Raw genomic sequence first — 18,441 nt, 5'->3', positions numbered from 1 at the left:
GGGCTTTTCACTGCGCCCCACGAACTCCCCCGGAAGCTCAGCCTCAAGGCCCTGCGGGGCTGGAGCCTGAGAGCAATGAGCGCCGGACGAAGAGGTGAAGGCCAGAGCAATTAGCGCTGAGCCCCTGTCCTGTCCGCGCGCGCAGGAGTAAAATCGGATCCGCGGGGCAAAAGGCCAGATAGCGCCCGCGGGTCTCGAACCCCCGAAGGGGCTGGGTTTTCAATGAATTGAAGTGGCGAAGTAACCGCTGAGCTAAAGCCGGCCCGAGAACGCCCTCTCTCCGAGAGCTCTAAGAGTTCTTAGTGGGGCGGGGCCATGCAAATGACTAAAGGGAGAGATTAAACGTTATAGGGTCCTGGAAAGGGAAAGGCCAACCTGGCGCCTACCGCAAGCGCCAGGCTGAAACGCATCCACTACTTCCCTGCCAGGACCGATCCGTGCCAAGATGGCGGCGCCCAGAAAGGTAAGCACGAGCCAATTTTATCAGAGCCGGTCACTCTGTCCCCTCCTTTCACGACCCGAACCGGCAGCCGCATCAGAGAGAGAGAAGCTGCTGGTGGGGGACGGGGGACGGGAGGCTGCTCGAGGCTTTTGGCGCAGGGTAACGGGAGGAAACTTCTTTCCCTTCCCCCCCCTTTGGAGCAGGGAAGGGAGGTTTGTATCCCGCATTTCCCGATTCAGCAAACCTGGACATCGGCTCCCTGCCTCCCAGCACGAGGACAGGCTTGTCACTGCACCCTGCACTCCTGGGCAAGCAGATTAGCTCGATGTTCCTGCCAAAGCGCTCAGGAGAGGAGTTAAAATGGTTAGGGGTATGGAATAGCTTCCATCTGAGGAGAGATTTAAAAAACTGGGATTTGTCAGTTTGGAAAAGAGATGACGACTAAGGGGGTATATGATAGAGGTCTATAAAATCAGACTGATGTGGAGAAAGTAAATAAGTAAGTGTTATTTACGCCGTCTCATAACACAAGAACTAGGGGGTCACCAAATGAAATTAATAAGCAGCAGTTTAAAACAAACAATAGGAAGTATTTCTTCACACAATGCACATTCAACCTGTGGAACTCCTTGCCAGATGATGTTGTGAAGCCCAAGATTATAACTGGGTTCAAAAAAGAATTTGATAAGTTCATGGAGGATAGGTCCATCAATAGCTATTAGCCAGGATGTTTGCTAGAAGCTGGCAATGGGTGATGGGATGGATCACTTGATGATTACCTGTTCAGTTCATTCCCTCTGAAGCACCTGGCATTGGCCACTGTGGGAAGACAGGATACTGAGCTAGATGGACCCTTTGGTCTGACCCAGTGTGGCCATTCTTATGTAGTAGCTACTAGAGTTGGTATTTTAAATATCATTAGCCTCCAGAGTTAATGTCTCATTGAGATGAATGGGCTAGTTCACACCTGAGAACTCTTGTTACAGGCTGCCTATAGGCCTGGGTGGACCTGCCTATGTGTTAATGTTTGGGTTGCACTTGAAAGGTTTTTTTCACAGGCATCAGTGCTACTGACTTGATGGCTTGTTTGTGTTGTTTCTAAAAGGAGTGCTGAGATTCCTGAGCATGATTCTACAGCAATTAGTTTGTCCCCCTTATTCCTGGGGCCCTGACCTGCTTGCATCATATCTGGCTTTCGCTGGCGTTGTCTATCTGCACTTTTGATTCAGTACATTCACCTCTTCAACTGTGTCTACACACGAACTCGCAGTGGTCTAACCAAAGGTGTGTTTTTAAACTGATTCAGTTACACCACAGCAAACCCCTTTATGGACACACTTATATTGATTTACAGGGACTTGCACTCATTTAACTAAACTGGTTTTTACACAGATTTAGTTAAACTAGTCCAATTTCTGTGTGTAGACCAGGCCTAAGACTCTGTCCATACTGCAGTAGAAGGGCTGTGTTAACTGATTCCATTTTTATGAACAGTAGGTGTTCCTTTCCCATCCCCTGCGGGTCCTTAGCAGCAACTCTTCTTTCTCAATGGAGCCCAGTAGCCCTGCCCTTCTCTTTGTGCCCCATGGAGGACCCAGGGACATATTGTTTTCTCTTTGACCTGCTGTGAGGGGAGCAGCTGTCATAGTTCAGGACAACTGCACCTGTTTTCCCCCTCTGCTGGGTGGAGGCACGTGTCTCTCTCCCTCCTGACTGGGGTTTTTCTTGGCTTCACAGTTCCCTACCTACACTGTGTTATTCCCAGCGAGCCAGGCAGCCTAGACAGGCCAGTGGCTGTACTTTGCTCTTCCTCTTCAGAAGCTTTAAACTGTGTAATTGTGCACAGTTACAAGTTACCCCACAACTCTTTTCTAAGCAAGCACATTTATTCTGAAGGTGAAAGCATTATAGAGAAAACACATTAAAACAAAGAATGCTAATAAGCTTTCCAGAGATCACTCCCTCACTCCAACAAGGGCTCTGGTGAAGTCAGACCTTCAAAGCCCACAAAGGGGTTTTTCTGTGGCTACAAGTTCATAACTAGGGCCCTACCAAATTAGTGGTCCATTTTGGTCAATTTCACGGTCAAAGGATTTTAAAAATAGTAAATTTCATTATTTCAGCTATTTAAATCTGAAATGTCACGGTGTTGTAATTGTAGGGGTCCTGACCCAAAAAGGAGTTGTGGGGAGTCGCAAAGTTATTGTGTGTGTGGGTTGCAGTACTGCTACCTTTACTTCTACGCTGCTGCTGGCGGCGGCGCTGCCTTCAGAGCTGGGCAGCTGGAGAGTGGCAGCTGCTGGCATGGTATGATATTGCCACCCTTACTTCTGCGCTTCTGTCTGCAAAGCTGGGCCCTCAGTCAGCAGCAGCCACTCTCCAGTTGCCCAGCTCTGCAGGCAGCAGCGCAGAAGTAAGGGTGGCATGGTCTGGCATTGCCACCCTTACTTCTGCGCTGCTGCTGGCGGAGTGCTGCCTTCAGAGCTGGGTGCCTAACAAACAGTTGCTAGCCTCCGGCTGCCCAGTTCTGAAGGCAGCGCAGAAAGAAGTAAGGGTGGCAATACCACAATCCCCCCCCCCCCCTAAAATAACCTGCAACTCCCCTGCAACTCCCTTTTGGGACAGGACCCCCAATTTGGTAAACGCTGGTCTCCCCCGTGAAATAAGTATAGTATAAGGTAAAAGCACACAAAAGACCAGATTTCTGGTCCGTGACGTGTTTTTTCATGGCTGTGAATTTGGTAGGGCCTTATTCATAACAGCTCCAGAACAAGTACATCCGTGAATAGGTTAGTCTGTCCTTTGTACAGCCTGGGCCTTTGATCTTCAGATTCTGGAAACAGATAAGCAGTAGACAATTATCCTCTCCTCAGGATATAGCTCTAGGGGGCTTTTGCATAACTAGAGTTGAGAATTTGCATTTTCCTCCCTTAGAGATTCCCCCACTTGACACTGTCTGTCCAAAAGCTCATTCTGGGCTCATTATTCAGTATGGTCATTGGAAGTTCCATCTCCCCTCTAGCAAGGTCACATACAATCCTCGATAACACATAACCTTTATGTTTGATACAGTGGACTCAAAAGATACTTAGTTCAATGGGATTTTTCCAGGCTATAGCAGGAAATAGTCATATCTGTCATAGTAGCATCTCCTGGGTCCTGGCCCCAAGGGACATTTCTTGCTGGGGCTGGAGTGGGCCCATTTGTCTTGAGTGTGTTCCCTTGGTTGTAGCTGATTGGAGGCAGCGCTTGCGACCTGCTCCCCAGGATGCACCTTCCCTCACTTAAATCTGATGATCTCTTTCTCCTTCCACCCAGGGAACGTCTCAGGAGCGGGAGGCAGCCGTGGAGGAGGAGGAAGATGCAGGGCACATGCAGGTCAGCTCCCCCCTTTGGGTGCATGTCGGATGGGCAGTGGGGGCTCTACTGGTGTCCCCATGTATGTGGGGAGGGTTCAGTAGTGGGGAATCCTAAGCCCTGCTAGCAGCCCCTGTGTGCGCATGGGGGAGAGTGGAACTGAGTGTCCTGGTGGTGCCTTGGCTGACCATCTAGCTCATGACTCTTTACCCCACAAAGGCAGATCCGGAGCAGGAGGAGCCGGAGCCGGAGCCCAGGCTCCGAGACACCCCAGAGGACATCTCCTTTGAAGCTGCTGCCAACACCATTGCTTTCCACCCCAGCCAGGACATCCTTGCAGCCGGCGATGTGGACGGCGATGTCTATGTGTGAGTTGGATCTATCTGAGAGAAAAGCACCGTGTAGATAATCAGCAACAGGCAGTGCAACCAGGGAGCTGCAAGGAAATCCCCGGGGTCAGCACTGCCCAGGAGGCAGAGAGAAAGGGGCCCCTATGGGGTGTATACTATGGGTAGGGGTCCATGACCCCATGGGCCACCCAGACCCACCCAACCACTGTCGATAGAAGCCAGGCTCAGCTGCTGGAGGTGACGGCGCCGGGAGAAGCCTGGGGTTTGGGGAGAGGCTTCCTGTGGAGAGTGATGTGTGTTTAGAGGTGGTTTTTTCCATGCTCCAAGGCTAAGTTGGCTTGAAAAAACCACTTATCTCTGCAGAGGAAGATTGGGGCTGGGCAAAGCTGCTTCCAATATCTGAGCATTGGCATTTGGGATGCTGTAGCTGGGGTCACATCATCCTTCCTCTGCCAAGGGCTTAGCCTGGGAACAGGTTCTTGGCTGGCACTGCTCCATTTCATCACTTGACAGTGCCACAAATCTGTCTTGCACTCACACAGGTGTAGCGCAAGGTCTCTGCCTCTCACTGCACCTGCCATCTCTCCCAGCTGCAATGGTGGCTCTCTAGTGCCCTGACTTGGAAGGCATTAGATTAGATTTCTAGGGAACCTGCCCGGCATGTTCCGGACGTTCACGGTCCCTCACAATCCCATTGGTTTGGAGATTGGTCTCCTACTAGCCATGGGGAGTCTCCAGTTCCTGATAGTGAGTGCTGGGAAGCAGGGGTCTCCCTTTTTGGGAGCTGACCCTCAATGCTGAGGTGCAACCTGTTCCTTTCCCATCACACAGCTGGGGCTCCTGCTCCACCGGGATCTTTTTTCTTCCATGTGAATCCAGCTCCTCAAACCTCTGACTCCTGTTTCCCTTCTGGGGGCTGGCGGTGCCCTAGCAATTTGGACATGGCACATCCTCCCCCTTCTCCAGTCCTGCACCATGAAAGCCCCCTCTGGACACAGACCTCCCCATTCAAGGCACCAGGAGCCCCTGAACTTGGATCTGAATGCTCCTTCCATGCCCAAAAGCTGTGCTCCTCAGCTGGAAGGGCAAGACAGGGAGCAGCTCCCCACTGGCGTCGCCTTAACACACATACTTTTGTTTCAGGTATTCGTACTCTTGCCTGGAGGGTGGGAACCGGGAGCTCTGGTCCTCGGGACATCACCTGAAATCCTGCCGGGAAGTGTCCTTTTCCCACGATGGACACAGTGAGTGCACCTCCCTTCGACTTTCTCACACCATTGTAGCGACCTGTGCAGACTCGCTGGGTGGAGGTCAAGCTAGCAAGGAGGATGCCTTTCTCTGTCTTCCGGGGAGAAGCTCCTCTCCTTGCACCCTGGAAGGGGGGCTGCTGAGCCTGTCTGGGTCTCAGCCATGCAGCAGTGTGAGGAGTTTGCTGGAGTTTGCTTAGAAGTCTCTCAGCCAATTGCTGAGCAGGCCCAGCTGTGCTTGGCTCAGGAAATGTGCTGAGCTCCCAGCCTGTGGATGAGATCCCCCTGCAATCAGCTGTGCCTGGGAGTGAGGGGTCCAGAGAGACTGGGATGCATGGGGGGGAGTGTGGAGAGGCAGGGCCAGGGCTGCTTGACTGTTGCACAGTGACTGCTCAGAGCCATGCAGTCAGTCCGTACTGTGGAGACTAGAGATCCGAGAGGTGTGGCGCGGGCAGGGCTCCCAGGCTGAGACTCTCCCATGCTGCCCTTTCTCCTCCCTCACCAGACTGCCAAGGGTTTCCTCCCTGTAGCTCAGAAGTCCCATTCTGCCACGATGTTTCTGTGCCCTAGCACACTGCGCTACGCTGCTCCAGGGCAGGGCTAGGATCCTGGCTGGCTTCATGGCCACAGAGCCCAGGAGTAACAGCGATCCTGCGGGAATCCTGCTGGTGAGGGATAAGCACAAGACATGGGCACTGGAGTTGGGTAACTCGGTGTCACTCCTTCTGCTCTGGTTGCTGGATGGGCTGGGGGTGTTGAATGTATACTGTGAGTCTTGTCCCCAGAGCTCTTCACCGTGTCTAAGGATAAATCCATCCACATCCTGAACGTGGAGGAGGGCCGACTGGTGACACGCTTCTCCAAGGCTCACAGGTATGTGTCTATAGGGGATTCCCGGCCCCACGCAGCCCTGCTCTGCCCTGCCCAGTGAGGGCCTCCTGGGAACTGGCTGCCTAAGCTCCCTAGAGCAGGAGAGTGGTTCCTCCCTGAGTGTCCTTTGGCTCAGCACTTCCACTAGAGCTGGCTGCTTCCCTTGGCAGGGAGCTGGTCTCCCGTGCACTCACGCTTGCCCATCATGTCCATCCCTGACGCTGAGTGCTGCTCAGTGCTGGCTGGGCCATGTGTGGGATGGGGAGCAGGGAAATCTGCCCTAAGGCTGCCCTGCCTGGTGGGGCTGTCAAAGACTCAGATGGGACGCTGGGGCAAAGAGCAGGCCAAATGACCAAACCCCCTGGAGCCGGCCATGGGGCCAGGACTGTAATGACAGCCCGCTGCGTCCGGGTGGCCACCGGTCACCCTCTACCGACCCCTTTGGCCGAGTCGGGCTGCAGGAACTAGCTCTGGAGGGAGCTGGTTTCCTCCTCCCCCACACACGCTGATAGGAGGTGCTGCCCTCTCCAGATGGCCCCCTTGAGAGGGTCAAGAGCTCCTGGGGAGCTCTCTGCTGCCTGAAAATGGGCTCCTTCCATGTTCCCTCACCCTAGGAGCACCCAGCATGCTGGGGGTGCCAAACTCCCCCCTCCCCCAGATTCCACCTGTGCTCGGTACCGTGGCTAGAGCTACCATGTAGTCAGACCTCCCTGGCAGGGCCTTTGAATGGCAGATGGCTCTCTGAGGTGCCTCCAGTCCCTGCCACAGCATGGAGCATCTCATAGGGCTGCCTCATGTAGAAGGGTTCTCTCAGTCCCCGACGTTCTTGGTGACTGGGGCAGGGGTCTTCACAGCTCAGCCCTGAACAGCCTGCTGGTGATAGATGAGCACCTCTTTGCCACGGGGGACGATGGTGGGATGCTGAAGGTGTGGGACCTCCGCAAAGGCACAGCCATCATGGAGATGCGGCAGCACGAGGAGTACATCAGCAGCATGGCCATAGACGAGAACAAGAAGCTCCTGCTCACCACCAGGTGACGTTGGGCTCCTCAGCCATGTGCGCCAGGGGCGCCTGCAGGTACATCAGGCAGCAAAGCCTGCCCCGGGGGGCCTGAGAGCAGCTCCCCTGGGGGAGAGCAGGTTTGTTCGTACCTCGTTGGTTCTGCTTGTCTAATGCAGATGGCACAGTTGTCTTCGCCCTTGAAGGAGGGGGTAAGTGCTATTATCACCATGGCCCCAGACCCTTTGTAATCACTGGAGTTTGTTGTGCTTCTCATCCTGGACAATCCCAAAGGGGGGGATCACTTATACCCTCTCTCTGAAGTGTGCAGCCACCTCTGGGGGGTATAAAGGTAACACTTGCCAGTTTAGGACAGGAAGTGAGGAATCCCGTGTCTAAGTGAGTGCAATGTACCACTTTGATTCCCACAGCGGCGATGGAACCATGGGTGTTTTCAACATCAAGAGACGGCGCTTTGAGCTGCTCTCAGAGCCTCAGAGTGGAGATCTGACGTCCGTCGCGCTGATGAAGGTAGGTGCTCACTGGCCACCTGTGTGACTGTCCTTCATGTGGGGGCAGCAATACAGAACCAGGCTTCCCTGCCTCAGCACTGAGCTATCCCAGACGTGGGCAGTGGTGGGCGCTCCAGTGCCCTTTAATATTCATCCATGAGCTCAAAGGACCCTGCTGAGTTAAACATGTGGACTCCCTTGACTAAGAGGAAAGGAGCCCATTCTGTCACACTCCCTGTGCTGTCGGCCTGTGACGTAAGCACTCCCTGCTAGAGAGTCCGTGTGGGGAGGGGAGGGTCCTGTCCTGAGCTACTGCTTTTTCAGCTCCGCCTCATTCACTTCTTGTCCAGAGGGGGAAGAAAGTGGTGTGCGGCTCTAGCGAGGGGACCATTTATCTCTTCAACTGGAACGGTTTTGGTGCCACTAGTGACCGCTTTGCAGTGAAGGCTGAGTCTATCGACTGCATGGTCCCAGTCACGGAGAACGTCCTGTGCACAGGTTCCATCGATGGAGTCATCAGGTTAGAGAACCCAGTGCTGGCTCCCAGCAGGGAGGCTGGGGAAAAGGGGGCTGCCTGCCTTGCTTCTGCTAGCAGGGCTGAGAGGACGTGATGAACTTCTGCTTGGAGGATCTACAGGGTGTAAATAACAGGGAGATTTGGGGGAGAAGGGCCAAGGGGTTAGGAGTATTGGGGTGGAATTGAGCAAAGGGAAAATGTAGGCAGAATATCAGGAGATACACCTCTACCCCGATATAATGCTGTCCTCGGAAGCCAAAAACTCTTACCGTGTTATAGGTGAAACCATGTTATATCGAACTTGCTTTGATCTGCCGGAGTGCGCAGCCCCGCCCCCCGGAGCACTGCTTTACCGCGTTATATCCGAATTCGTGTTATATCAGGTCGTGTTATATCGGGGTAGAGGTGTATTTGCCAAAGGCAAATGCAGTCGTGGAATAATATGCCAAGGGAAGAGGTGGGAGCCCCATGAGGAGGGCACATTACAAGCAGACAGGGCAAAGTCCTGGCAGAAGTACTGCAAGGGAATCTCCTGCCCTGATGCTGGGGGATGGACTTCAGACAGCCTACTGGGTTGGATCCCCCTGGGTGCCTCCATGAAAGTGCTGTTGGTGGGAAATCTTGGGAGCTGTGCTGCTAATGCCATGAAGGCAGATAAACTGGAAGGAATCAAAACCCCAGGCTGGCCTCGCTGTGCGTTCAGGGCTGTTCCTACTGTTCCCAGTGCATTTCCCTTCCTGGGTTCTGGCGTTCAGCACCGTGCGGCTGTTGCTGCTGGATTTGGATTCCCAGGGGATGTTTACATTAATTCCTGACAGTGAAGTGAGAATTTATCTCCTTGGAGATGGATCTATTGAACTTACTTACTAAGCCCTGAATTTGGGGCTTAAACCACTTGGCACTTTCCCTCTTCTAGGCTCTCAGCATCCCAGAGGACCCCCATCTGGTAGGTGGGTAGTGAGGGGGTAGCATACAAGGTTACTGGACAGTTGGCCCTGTATTATAGTCTTCTAATCTCTTAGTGCCCCAGAACACCTCCTCTTGGTGGGTGGGTTGGCTGGAGTACCATGCATAGTTACTGCGGAGCTGGCCCTCCATTAATCAAGCTTCTGTTCTTGTCTCAGGGCGGTGAATATCTTACCTAATCGGGTGATAGGCAGCGTTGGACAGCACCTGGGGGAGCCCATTGAACAGCTGGCCAAGTCCCACACCGGTCAGCTGCTGGCCAGCTGTGGCCATGACCAGAAGGTGAAGTTCTGGGACATCTCATCACTCTGCTCCGTGGTGGTGGATGATTACCGGAAGAGGAAGAAGAGTGGGCAGCTGAAGGCCCTGAGCAGCAAAGCCTTGGGTGGCAGAGAGGACTTCTTTGCCGACCTGAGAGAGGAGGCAGAGGCACTGAAGGAGGAGCAGGAGGAGGAGAGCGACAGTGATGACAGTGACTGACGGAAGCCCAGTGGCCTCTGGGAGATTCCATGGCCAAAAAGCTCTGTGGGGACATGGACTATGAAGCCAGCAGATTCTGCAGCAGTGGGAAGGATGCGTCCTCACTGTGTTGTGGAAGCAGCTGGAGGCCGAGCTCATTTTCTCATAGAGAACTGGCTCATCTGGGAGTGTTCCTGCAGGCCAGAGTGCTAGCAGGGCCCTTGGTGCAGCTGAGCTGACGAGGCGCAACGTCCCTCTCTGTGTTCCTCATTAAAGGCCGATGGAGGTCATATGGGGAGAGGGGCTGGAACCTCCTGCCAGCTGGGATCTCCAGGCTTTGTTTGGAAAGAAGCAACGCTCCTGATGGGAAAGGAGTTTCTCCAGTTTTCTCTCTCCAGGAGGAAACAACATACCTTGGCCCCCTCTCCATGCTCTGCCCCAGCCCCTCCCTTGTGAGCTCTCATGAGCACCAGGTGCCTTATGGGACCAGGGCTGAGCCCTGAATTCCTTCCCCACACCTGCTGGTTGGCAGGAGCCTGGAGGTGAATGTGGTGGTCTGTGGTCCAGGAGCTCTCTCCAAACTCCTTTGTGCACCAAAGAATCCCTGCAGCGAACAGTGTGAATTCCAGCCCCCTCTGCATGGAGCACTGGGCCAGGGCCCTAGAGCATCTGGCTGTGCTGGTTTAAAGCAGGTGCCTGAGCTCTGGGTGCTGCCTGTGGGATGACACAGCAGAGGGTTCCCTGTTGCTCCTGTGTCACCAGAGATGCCGAAAGCCACTTTCTCAGAACTGCTGCTTAGGCACCTGTTGTAATGAGATGTGGGACAGGGAGGGGAGTGGGAAGAAGAATCCCCCCAGCTGTCAGCTGTGTTTCACACTGACCTCCTCCCTGGCCTCTTGAAGTTTGCTACAAAGTACTGAGCTCAGAGCCCCTTTGCTGGCCCAGGCGATATGGGCACTGCTGCCAGCTGTATTTCTGTCAGGCCAGGCTGTCCCCAGCCACCCTCACAACTTCTCCTCCCTTTAAAGGTGTCTTCAAGAAAAACAACAGCCAGTTGCACCAGCTTCTCTCCAAGCTGAGAAGATTCATGTAGACAAGGAACTTGGACAAGCCACAGTGCAGGGCCCAGGTGCTGCCTGTCTGAGGAGAGTGACTGATTCCCATTGTGAATTTGTATGTGAATAAACCATCAGGAAGCCTGTGTCCCGAGCTGGTCAGGGTGTAAGTAATAATCCAGCAGAGTTTGCTGTTAGAACATTCTGGCAGTACTAGTAGGGTTACCATTCGTCCGGATTTTCCCGGACATGTCTGGCTTTTTGGGTTAAAAATAGCATCCAGGGGGAATTTGTAAATAGCTACAAATGTCCGGGATTTCCCCCCCATGCAGAGCGCGGCAGGGCTGCAGGGCAGCAGCCAGAGCCCTTCCCCCACAGCTTCAGATCAGCTGCCGGAGTCCAGCCCGGCCAATGTAGAGCTACTCCCCTCCCCTCCCTCCCTTCATTCTCAGATCGCCGGCCCGGCCGTTCGCATGGGGCCTCGGCAGCTCCTCCTCCTCCCCCCCTTCTCCTCCTCCCCTGCTCCCCCTTCCCTGCTGCCCAGCGCCCTGCTCCGGCAGCACTGTGCGGGGGCAGGGACCGGGTTGTGTGTTGCGCTGGGGAGCGCAGCCACGTGTCCGGCTCCGCATGGAGCCCGACATGCTGTTCTGAGCGGCAGGGTAAGGGGGCCAGGGGGCTGGAGAAGGGGCAGGGGGTTTCTGGATGGGGGGTTTCAAGGGACAGAGAGTAGGGGGGATTGGATGGGTCAGGGGTTCTGGGGTGGGCTGTCGGGGCGGGGGTGTGGAGAGGGGTCGAGGCAGGCAGGGAGCAGAGGGGGTTGGATGGGTCGGGAGTTCTGGGGGTCCTGTCAGGGGGCGGGGAGTGGTTGGATAGGGCGTGGGAGTCCTGGGGGTCTGTCTGGGGGCGGGGGTGTGAATATGGGGTGGGGGTGTGGATAAGGGTCGGGGCAATCGGGACAGGTAGGGTCCTAGGGGGGCAGTTAGGGTGGGGGGTTCTTAGGAGGGGGCAGTCTGGGGACAAGAAGCAGGGAGGCTTAGGGGGTGGGTTCCTAGGGGGCAGTTAGTGGCAGGGGTCCCAGGAGGGGGCAGTCAGGGGACAAGGAGCGGGGGGGGGGTTGGGAGTTCTGAGGGGGGCAGTCGGGGTGGGAAGTGGGAGGGAGTGGATGGGAGCGGGACGGGGGCAGGGCTAGAGTGGGGCTCCCTCCCCTCCCAGTGTCCTCGTTTTTGATTGTGGAAATATGGTAACCCTAAATACTAGTCTAACAGTGAGAGTGTGTGTGACTGACAACCACACTGCTGCTGCTATGGCATCTGCTGACCAGGAGAGTGCGCGCTGTTTTCCACATGTGTCTCCTTAGTGGGTCTCCTGGGAAACGGGGGAGCGGATTGGCAGAGATTGGGGGCAGGAGTTTTGTACTGCAGTTGGAAGGCGTGGGGACAGGGATGTAACCCAGTAAGTTACCACAAGGCCTTTCACCTCTGGCCTCTACAGGCTGGGGGAACGCCCAAAAGAAACAACAGACATCTTGGCTCTCCTGACTATGGGGGCTGGCCTGACATTCCTTACTCAGGTTGTCAGCCTGTGGGGCTCGTTGTCACCGGGGGGAGTAGCCTGAGGGGGGAGACGTGTGGTGGGGGGAGAAGCCCCATGGGAGGGGGAGTGCAGTGGGCCCAGGTGTCTGGCTGTTGCACCCCCCCCCCCTTCAGTGTCAGCTTCCATTCCCGCATGCAGAGCCACTGCAGGCCTCCATTCAGGATAGTGATTTTCCCAGCACTCTTTTGGCTAGTGCCAGGCTGTCCGTGTTACCAAAGAGCAGCTTAGTGGGGGGGGGGCGGGGAAGGGGGGGGGGGGGGACACCCTAGAGCCCAGACCAGGGACCTAGTGTGGCCCTGCAGACAGCAGCTGAGATTTTCCACATGTGCATCTGACCTGTGTGAACGGGTCGGGTTGCCTATGCCCGTGTGTGCATCTGGAAACCCAAGAACCCTCATGCTCTGGGGCTGCCCCATCTGTACGAAAGACGAGGGCAACTATGGGGCCCATTTAACCCTAAGAAGAGCGGTTTCTGCCTTTGGCTGGGGAGGTGTGAAGGGGAGAGCTGGAAGCCTGTGAGGTTAGGTTTCTTGCCCTAAGAAGAGAGCAGCTGCAGGTGAGCTAGTGCTGTTGCTGTGGTGAAGACAGCTCTCTGCTAGTCTTGAGATGTCCGAGGCAGCCTTGTGGCACCAGGTTCCCCCACAAGACAGGAAATGCGGCCTCCTGGCTTCTCACCACCAGGAATAATGAGAACCTCTTGTGGAGGGGCTGGGGCTGGCTGACCTGTGCCCCTCTGGGGATAGCCCTGCCCTTCTAAGCGGCCTGGAAGGGAACAGTTCAGGCAGCAGCGAGCCAGACCCTGAGTTCAGGGAGGTTCTTTTTACCTGTGTCACTTTTTAAATGGGCAGAAAGCGGCACAGGGACTGATTTGGGCTGGCGCTGGAGTAGATCTCTTTGCATGGCATTTGTGCTGCAGGAGCTGGGAGCTGAGCACCGGGGATCTGGGGAACGGACGGAGCCTTGCCAAGCTCCTCGCTATGTGTAGTTGCTGGGGAGGCGAGGAAGAGAAGGTGCCATTGTCTAGGATACAAGAGGAAGTTCATGCAGTTGAGGTTATAGGAAGGATGTACTGGCCTTGAAGACAGACCCTCTGAGCTGGGCAGTCTGCGGTGCTCACAGACCTTCATCCAAACCTGGTTAGGAGGAGCCCCACCCCCGCCTGCCTTCCCTCCTCTGCTTCCTCTTCTCCCTCCCCCTCCCCCTCTGACACCAAGCTGCCGTTAGACCTCCAACTTCCCAGCCTGCCTGCCTGCCCTCGCTAGCCCCAGCAGAATTGTTGGTAATTTGAAAAAGTCTGGTTCAGGGTGAACAAAATGGGTTGTTTTTTTTTTGAGTATTTGTAAATGCCTAGAGCAGGCCTGCACAACTTGTAAAGCGGCGAGGGCCATATTACTCCAAAGAAAACAGCTGAGGGCCGAAACCCCCTGGCCCCGCTGAACCCCACCCCCCAGCACCGCCCAGCCCCCCCGAAACACACCACCACCACCCCAGCGCTGCCTGCCCCATGGAACCCCCCAGCGCCACCCAGCCCCCCCCAACAACCCCTCACCCCAGCGCCACCTGCCCCGCGGAAACAAACCCTCCTTCCCCATGGCTGCCCCACCGAAACAGCGGTATTGAACCTTGGTAATATGTTATAGCGGGCCTCTAAGGTAGTATAATTAAGGTAAAAGAAAAATGTCTTTTTGCTAGAAGTAGAATAAGATCTTCCCCCACTTTGTAATCAATTGCCCTGTTGAATGAATGAGGTGTGAACAAGGAAGGCATGGAAGGCAGGCACCTTCAGACAGCTGCAACTTTTGGAGAGGGGATGGGAGCCAGTCCAGATCAGTAGAACAGGTCAGCCACTGACTCGCCGCTCACCTCCTCAGCCCCCCTCCCACGGCTCGCCTGCTCACCCCTCACCACTGCCCGCCCGCTTGCCTTCTCAGTCCTCCACCCCCCCAGCTCGCCTACTCAGCCCCCCTCCCTTGCTGCTGGCTCACTTGCCCGCCCGCCTCCTCAGCCCCCCACACCCCCCGACTCGCCTACTCACTGCCCGCCTGCTCAGCCCCCCTCCCTCACCCGTCACTTGCCTACTCACCCCCCGCGGGTCGCACAGTGAGCCCACGCGGGCCGCATGTTGTGCAGGCCTGGCCTAGAGTCACAAAATGGCCAGTGGAGGCGCTGCTGTCCCTGCCACCCTTAAACATGTTAGCCCAGTGGATAGACACTCAGCTGGGATGTGGGAGACCCAGGTCTGAATCCTCACTTTGGGCTAGGGCTCGAAACACAGGTCTCCTTCCTTCCAGGTGCCTGCCCTAACCCCACGTTATTGGCATGAGGTGCTCTCAGTCTCTCCTGCAGAAGCTGTTCCGCTTTGTGTGATGAACTATTCTTTGGAGTAGAGGGCTGGGACTGGAACCTCAGTCTCCCAAGTGAGTGCTCTGGCCATTGGGCTGTAGAGTTGTTCTCACATTCGTATGCTGGTCTAATGACTATTCAGGCATTTTACCCAAAGTGGAACAGCTTCAAAGGAGAGATTGGGAGAGATCCACAATCTGGAGCCTCGGTCCAGAGCAGGGAGTTGAACCTGGGTCTCCCATGGTACAGGGGAGCATGCTAGCCACTGGGCTAGAGATTATATGGTGTGGGGAAGGGTACAAGCTCCACCATCTTCTATGGTGTGAATGGCACCTAAATCCCCTGGTGAATCAGGACAACAAAAAATGTACAGGCTAAAACTATCTGGCAAATTCATGTCAAATCTGTGAATATAAGAGGGTTAAGAAAATAACTAGATAAGTTCATGGAGGAGGATAGGTCCATCAATGGCTATTAGCTAGGATGGGCAGAAATGGTGTCCCTAGCCTCCGTTTGCCAGAAGCTGGGAATGAGCGACAGGGGATGGATCACTCAATGATTACCTGTTCTGTTCATTCCCTCTGGGGCACCTGGCAATGGTCCCTGTTGGAAGACAGGATACTGGGCTAGATGGTCCTTTGGTCTGACCCAGTATGGCCGTTCTTATGTTCTTAATAGTTTTGGGTCAACAGAAACTGCATTTTTTTTTGGCTAATAAACTATTTGTCCAAAAAAAAATTGCCTAGCTCTAATCTAACACAGTTTGGCTAACGCAGTTCTCAGAAAACAATTCGTTCCTACAACGGGAGGGAGACGAGGCTGGAGCCCTGCTAGCTGGACTCAGAACATGAGCAGGCTCTGGCTGTGCCTGGGAAGCAGAGAGAACCACGTTCTGGGTAACCAGGCTCTGATTCGCTTGGCCTGGTTACAGCTAACCCTGTTGGGGCACTCACACAGCAGCATGTTCCCGGCAGGAATGGCAGCTCTGCTGGCTTGTCCATGCTGCTTGGCAGTGTTTGTATCAGTGCATGCTGGGAAAAGGTGGCTGTAACTTCACAGAGCAGCTGGTGCCAGGGCAGCCATTTCCCAGGGTGCAGTGCACAACCTGGGAGAAAGGACTGGCTAACCTGCTTACATGGACACACAGGCAGATGCCACAGGCATTCTTGTGCACAGGGTATAAACACAATAACACCCATGCAGTTAGGAGCTGTGAGTTAGCCATGTCGATGTGGACATGAGCCATGTATGAAGTCAAACATGTGCCAACCTGTTAAAACTCAGTAAGTCCTCGTGCGTTCAATTATGATGGAGCTGGGAACCTAGTTCTGACATGGTTCCAGTGTGTAGGGTATGTAGGACCTCAGCTTTGTTTCCCTACGTGGGCGAATGCCTTGGATGTACTCATTGATTCATAGAGTTTAAGGCTAGAAGGGACAATTAGCTCAGCTAGTCTGATCAGTACATTACAGGCCATGATATTCACCCAAATGTCCCTGTTGCTTTAGTCAAACTAAAGTATTTTAGCCCTCAAGAGACTCAACTGTTGTGTGCCACAGGCAGAGAACAGGACAGACAGAGATGCCACCTGCCTGAGACCTCTGTAACGGCAGGGAATTGATCAGGTGAAAATATGGCCAGATGATCCGGGGATCCATGCTACAAAGGAAGATGAAACACACACCCGCAAGGCCCCAGACAATCTGACATGGGGAAATTCCTTCCTGACTCCAGACCTAGCAGTCAGTTAGACCTGAGCATGTGAGCAAGACTCACCAGCCAGGCATCTAAGAGTGATTCTCTGTACCACCTCACAGCACTAGCCTGCCACAGCTGGTAGCCCACCTCTAGCTGTGGTCCATCTCTGATGCTTCACCCCCACCCTTAGATTGTACTGGAGAGTGTTGTAACCAGGTGCTCTGACTCAGCTGTAATCTGGGCCTCCCCCACTACAGAAATAGGTTCAAACCATGTTAGAACATATTCTGTTTTTTTCTTCTTGTCTGTGTGACTGTGATGACCTGTTTCAACCCTAGTAGGAATGCTCCCTGCCTCCCAGTTCTCTGGTCAATTTCCACACAGGATGGTTTCTACCTTGCAGGGTGGGGAGGATGGACTGGCTGGCAGGAAGCTGGTGGCTGCAGATGAGGTTTATCTTGTAGGTGCCGCTGTTTGCTCTGCATGAGGCTAAGAGGCTTCCTGCAGTCTGGACTGTCCCTGGGTATGTTGGCCCTGCTGCGATGATAGTGCAGGTGAAGCAGATTTGCTGCATTTGCGTGGGCTACATCCAGGGCCCCATGTGCAGTGTCATCGCCCAGATGTGCCCAGAAATCACTGTCACCATGGTGGATGTGAACAAGGAGAGGATCCGGGCCTGGAACTTGGATCAGCTGCCTGTCTTTGAAGTACGGCTCAGCAAGGGGACTGCATTCCAGTGACTGGGGCAGGGTGTGGGGAAGGGCAGCCTTCTCGCTTTGATCGCTGCAGATCACTTGGTGGGGAGAAGGGACTCCCTGCCCCAACCTGGGCTGAGCTGACTCTCCGCCGCAACAAGTGTGACTCCAGTGCCTTTTCAAAAGGTTTGTTTTATTAGCTCAGCACAAAAGGTGAATGAGAGCTGGTAAGTGGCTGAGTTTGTCTCGCTGCAGTAACAACGCCCAGTAACCTGGGATTGCCCAGTGGGATTGGATTGGACTGGCCAGAGATGTGGCTGAGCCCAGCATCCCCTCTCCAGCAGCACGTAGCGTCTGATGACTCAAAGGAAGCTGTTACCCCACAGTTATACCTGTAAGTGCATGTCTTGTCCCTGACACGCACCTCCCAGTTGGTGCCCTGCAGCACAAGGCCTGCAGTTGATCCTGGCCAGTGTCACTCTGCTGCTGGCCTCTCTAATTGGTGGGAATGAGTCCGGTCTCCTTACCACCAAGAGCTCTGGCTGGGTGCTGATTGTTGCTTAGCTGGAGATGGGCCAGGGTGCTGGTGGGCTTCCATGTCGTGTTCCTCGAGGTCCCATGCAGGTGACATTGTGAGGGGTGCTCTCCTCTTGCAGTCCCAGCCAGGTAGGACCTTGCATAACTCAGTCTGAGAATCCCAGCCCCGGATGAGGTGGCTGCGGCTGAGGGTGTTATTGCTAAGCCCTTTCCCCCTCTATGTGTTGCACCAGGAGCTGGAGTATGAGAGAATCCACAAGGCGATGCTCAAACCAGCCTCTATCTTTGATGGCAGGAGAATCCTGGACAGTTTGCATGATTGGCTGCAGCAGTTAGGCTTTCAAGTACTTCCTCTGCAGTGTGTGGGTGTGTGGATGTGGATTCAGGACACTGGGGGCCATGGCAGGAGAAGGGAAAGGGCGGATGACGAGGGTGCAGTGGGTTGTCTGGTGATGTGCACACTGCCCTCTGCTGGGTGCAGTTTGTACTGATCCCTATGGGTCCATTGGCTCCCTCTAGCAGAGCCCTGGGTTTTGGGTGCTGGAGGTGGTGGGTTTGGTTTCTCTGTGGCTTCCTCTTTCCAGGTGGAGACAATCGAGAAGATCAGCCAGAGAATCCTGTTCACGGCAAATGACACCGAGCTGGACCTGCTGGCTCCCCCCTAAAGAAAATTCCCTGCCTGGGATCACGTGGTGTGACACGGACCAATCCTGGGGCTGAGATTGTAGCTGCACACAGGGACCCACCTGACCGCTGTGCCATCCTGTAGCCCCAGGGCTGACCCTGCCGGCAGGCCCTCC

General features: G+C 54.8%; 1 protein-coding gene across 1 annotated transcript; it reads left to right on the top strand.

Annotated features, from left to right (window-relative positions):
* The first annotated feature begins 417 nt into the window (after positions 1–417).
* WDR55 (WD repeat domain 55) lies at positions 418–9,781 on the top strand. The gene is made up of 9 exons (XM_065409862.1): positions 418–463; positions 3,761–3,820; positions 4,019–4,167; positions 5,293–5,393; positions 6,182–6,269; positions 7,121–7,300; positions 7,698–7,797; positions 8,129–8,298; positions 9,420–9,781. The coding sequence occupies exons 1-9, from the start codon at positions 446–448 to the stop codon at positions 9,739–9,741; spliced, it is 1,188 nt and encodes a 395-aa protein (XP_065265934.1). The 5' UTR covers positions 418–445; the 3' UTR covers positions 9,742–9,781.
* Positions 9,782–18,441: the final 8,660 nt, after the last annotated feature.

Source organism: Emys orbicularis, chromosome 8, assembly GCF_028017835.1.
Source record: "Emys orbicularis isolate rEmyOrb1 chromosome 8, rEmyOrb1.hap1, whole genome shotgun sequence".
In the NCBI taxonomy this organism is placed as follows: Eukaryota; Metazoa; Chordata; order Testudines; family Emydidae; genus Emys; species Emys orbicularis.
This window is presented reverse-complemented; position numbering and strand designations above follow the sequence as displayed.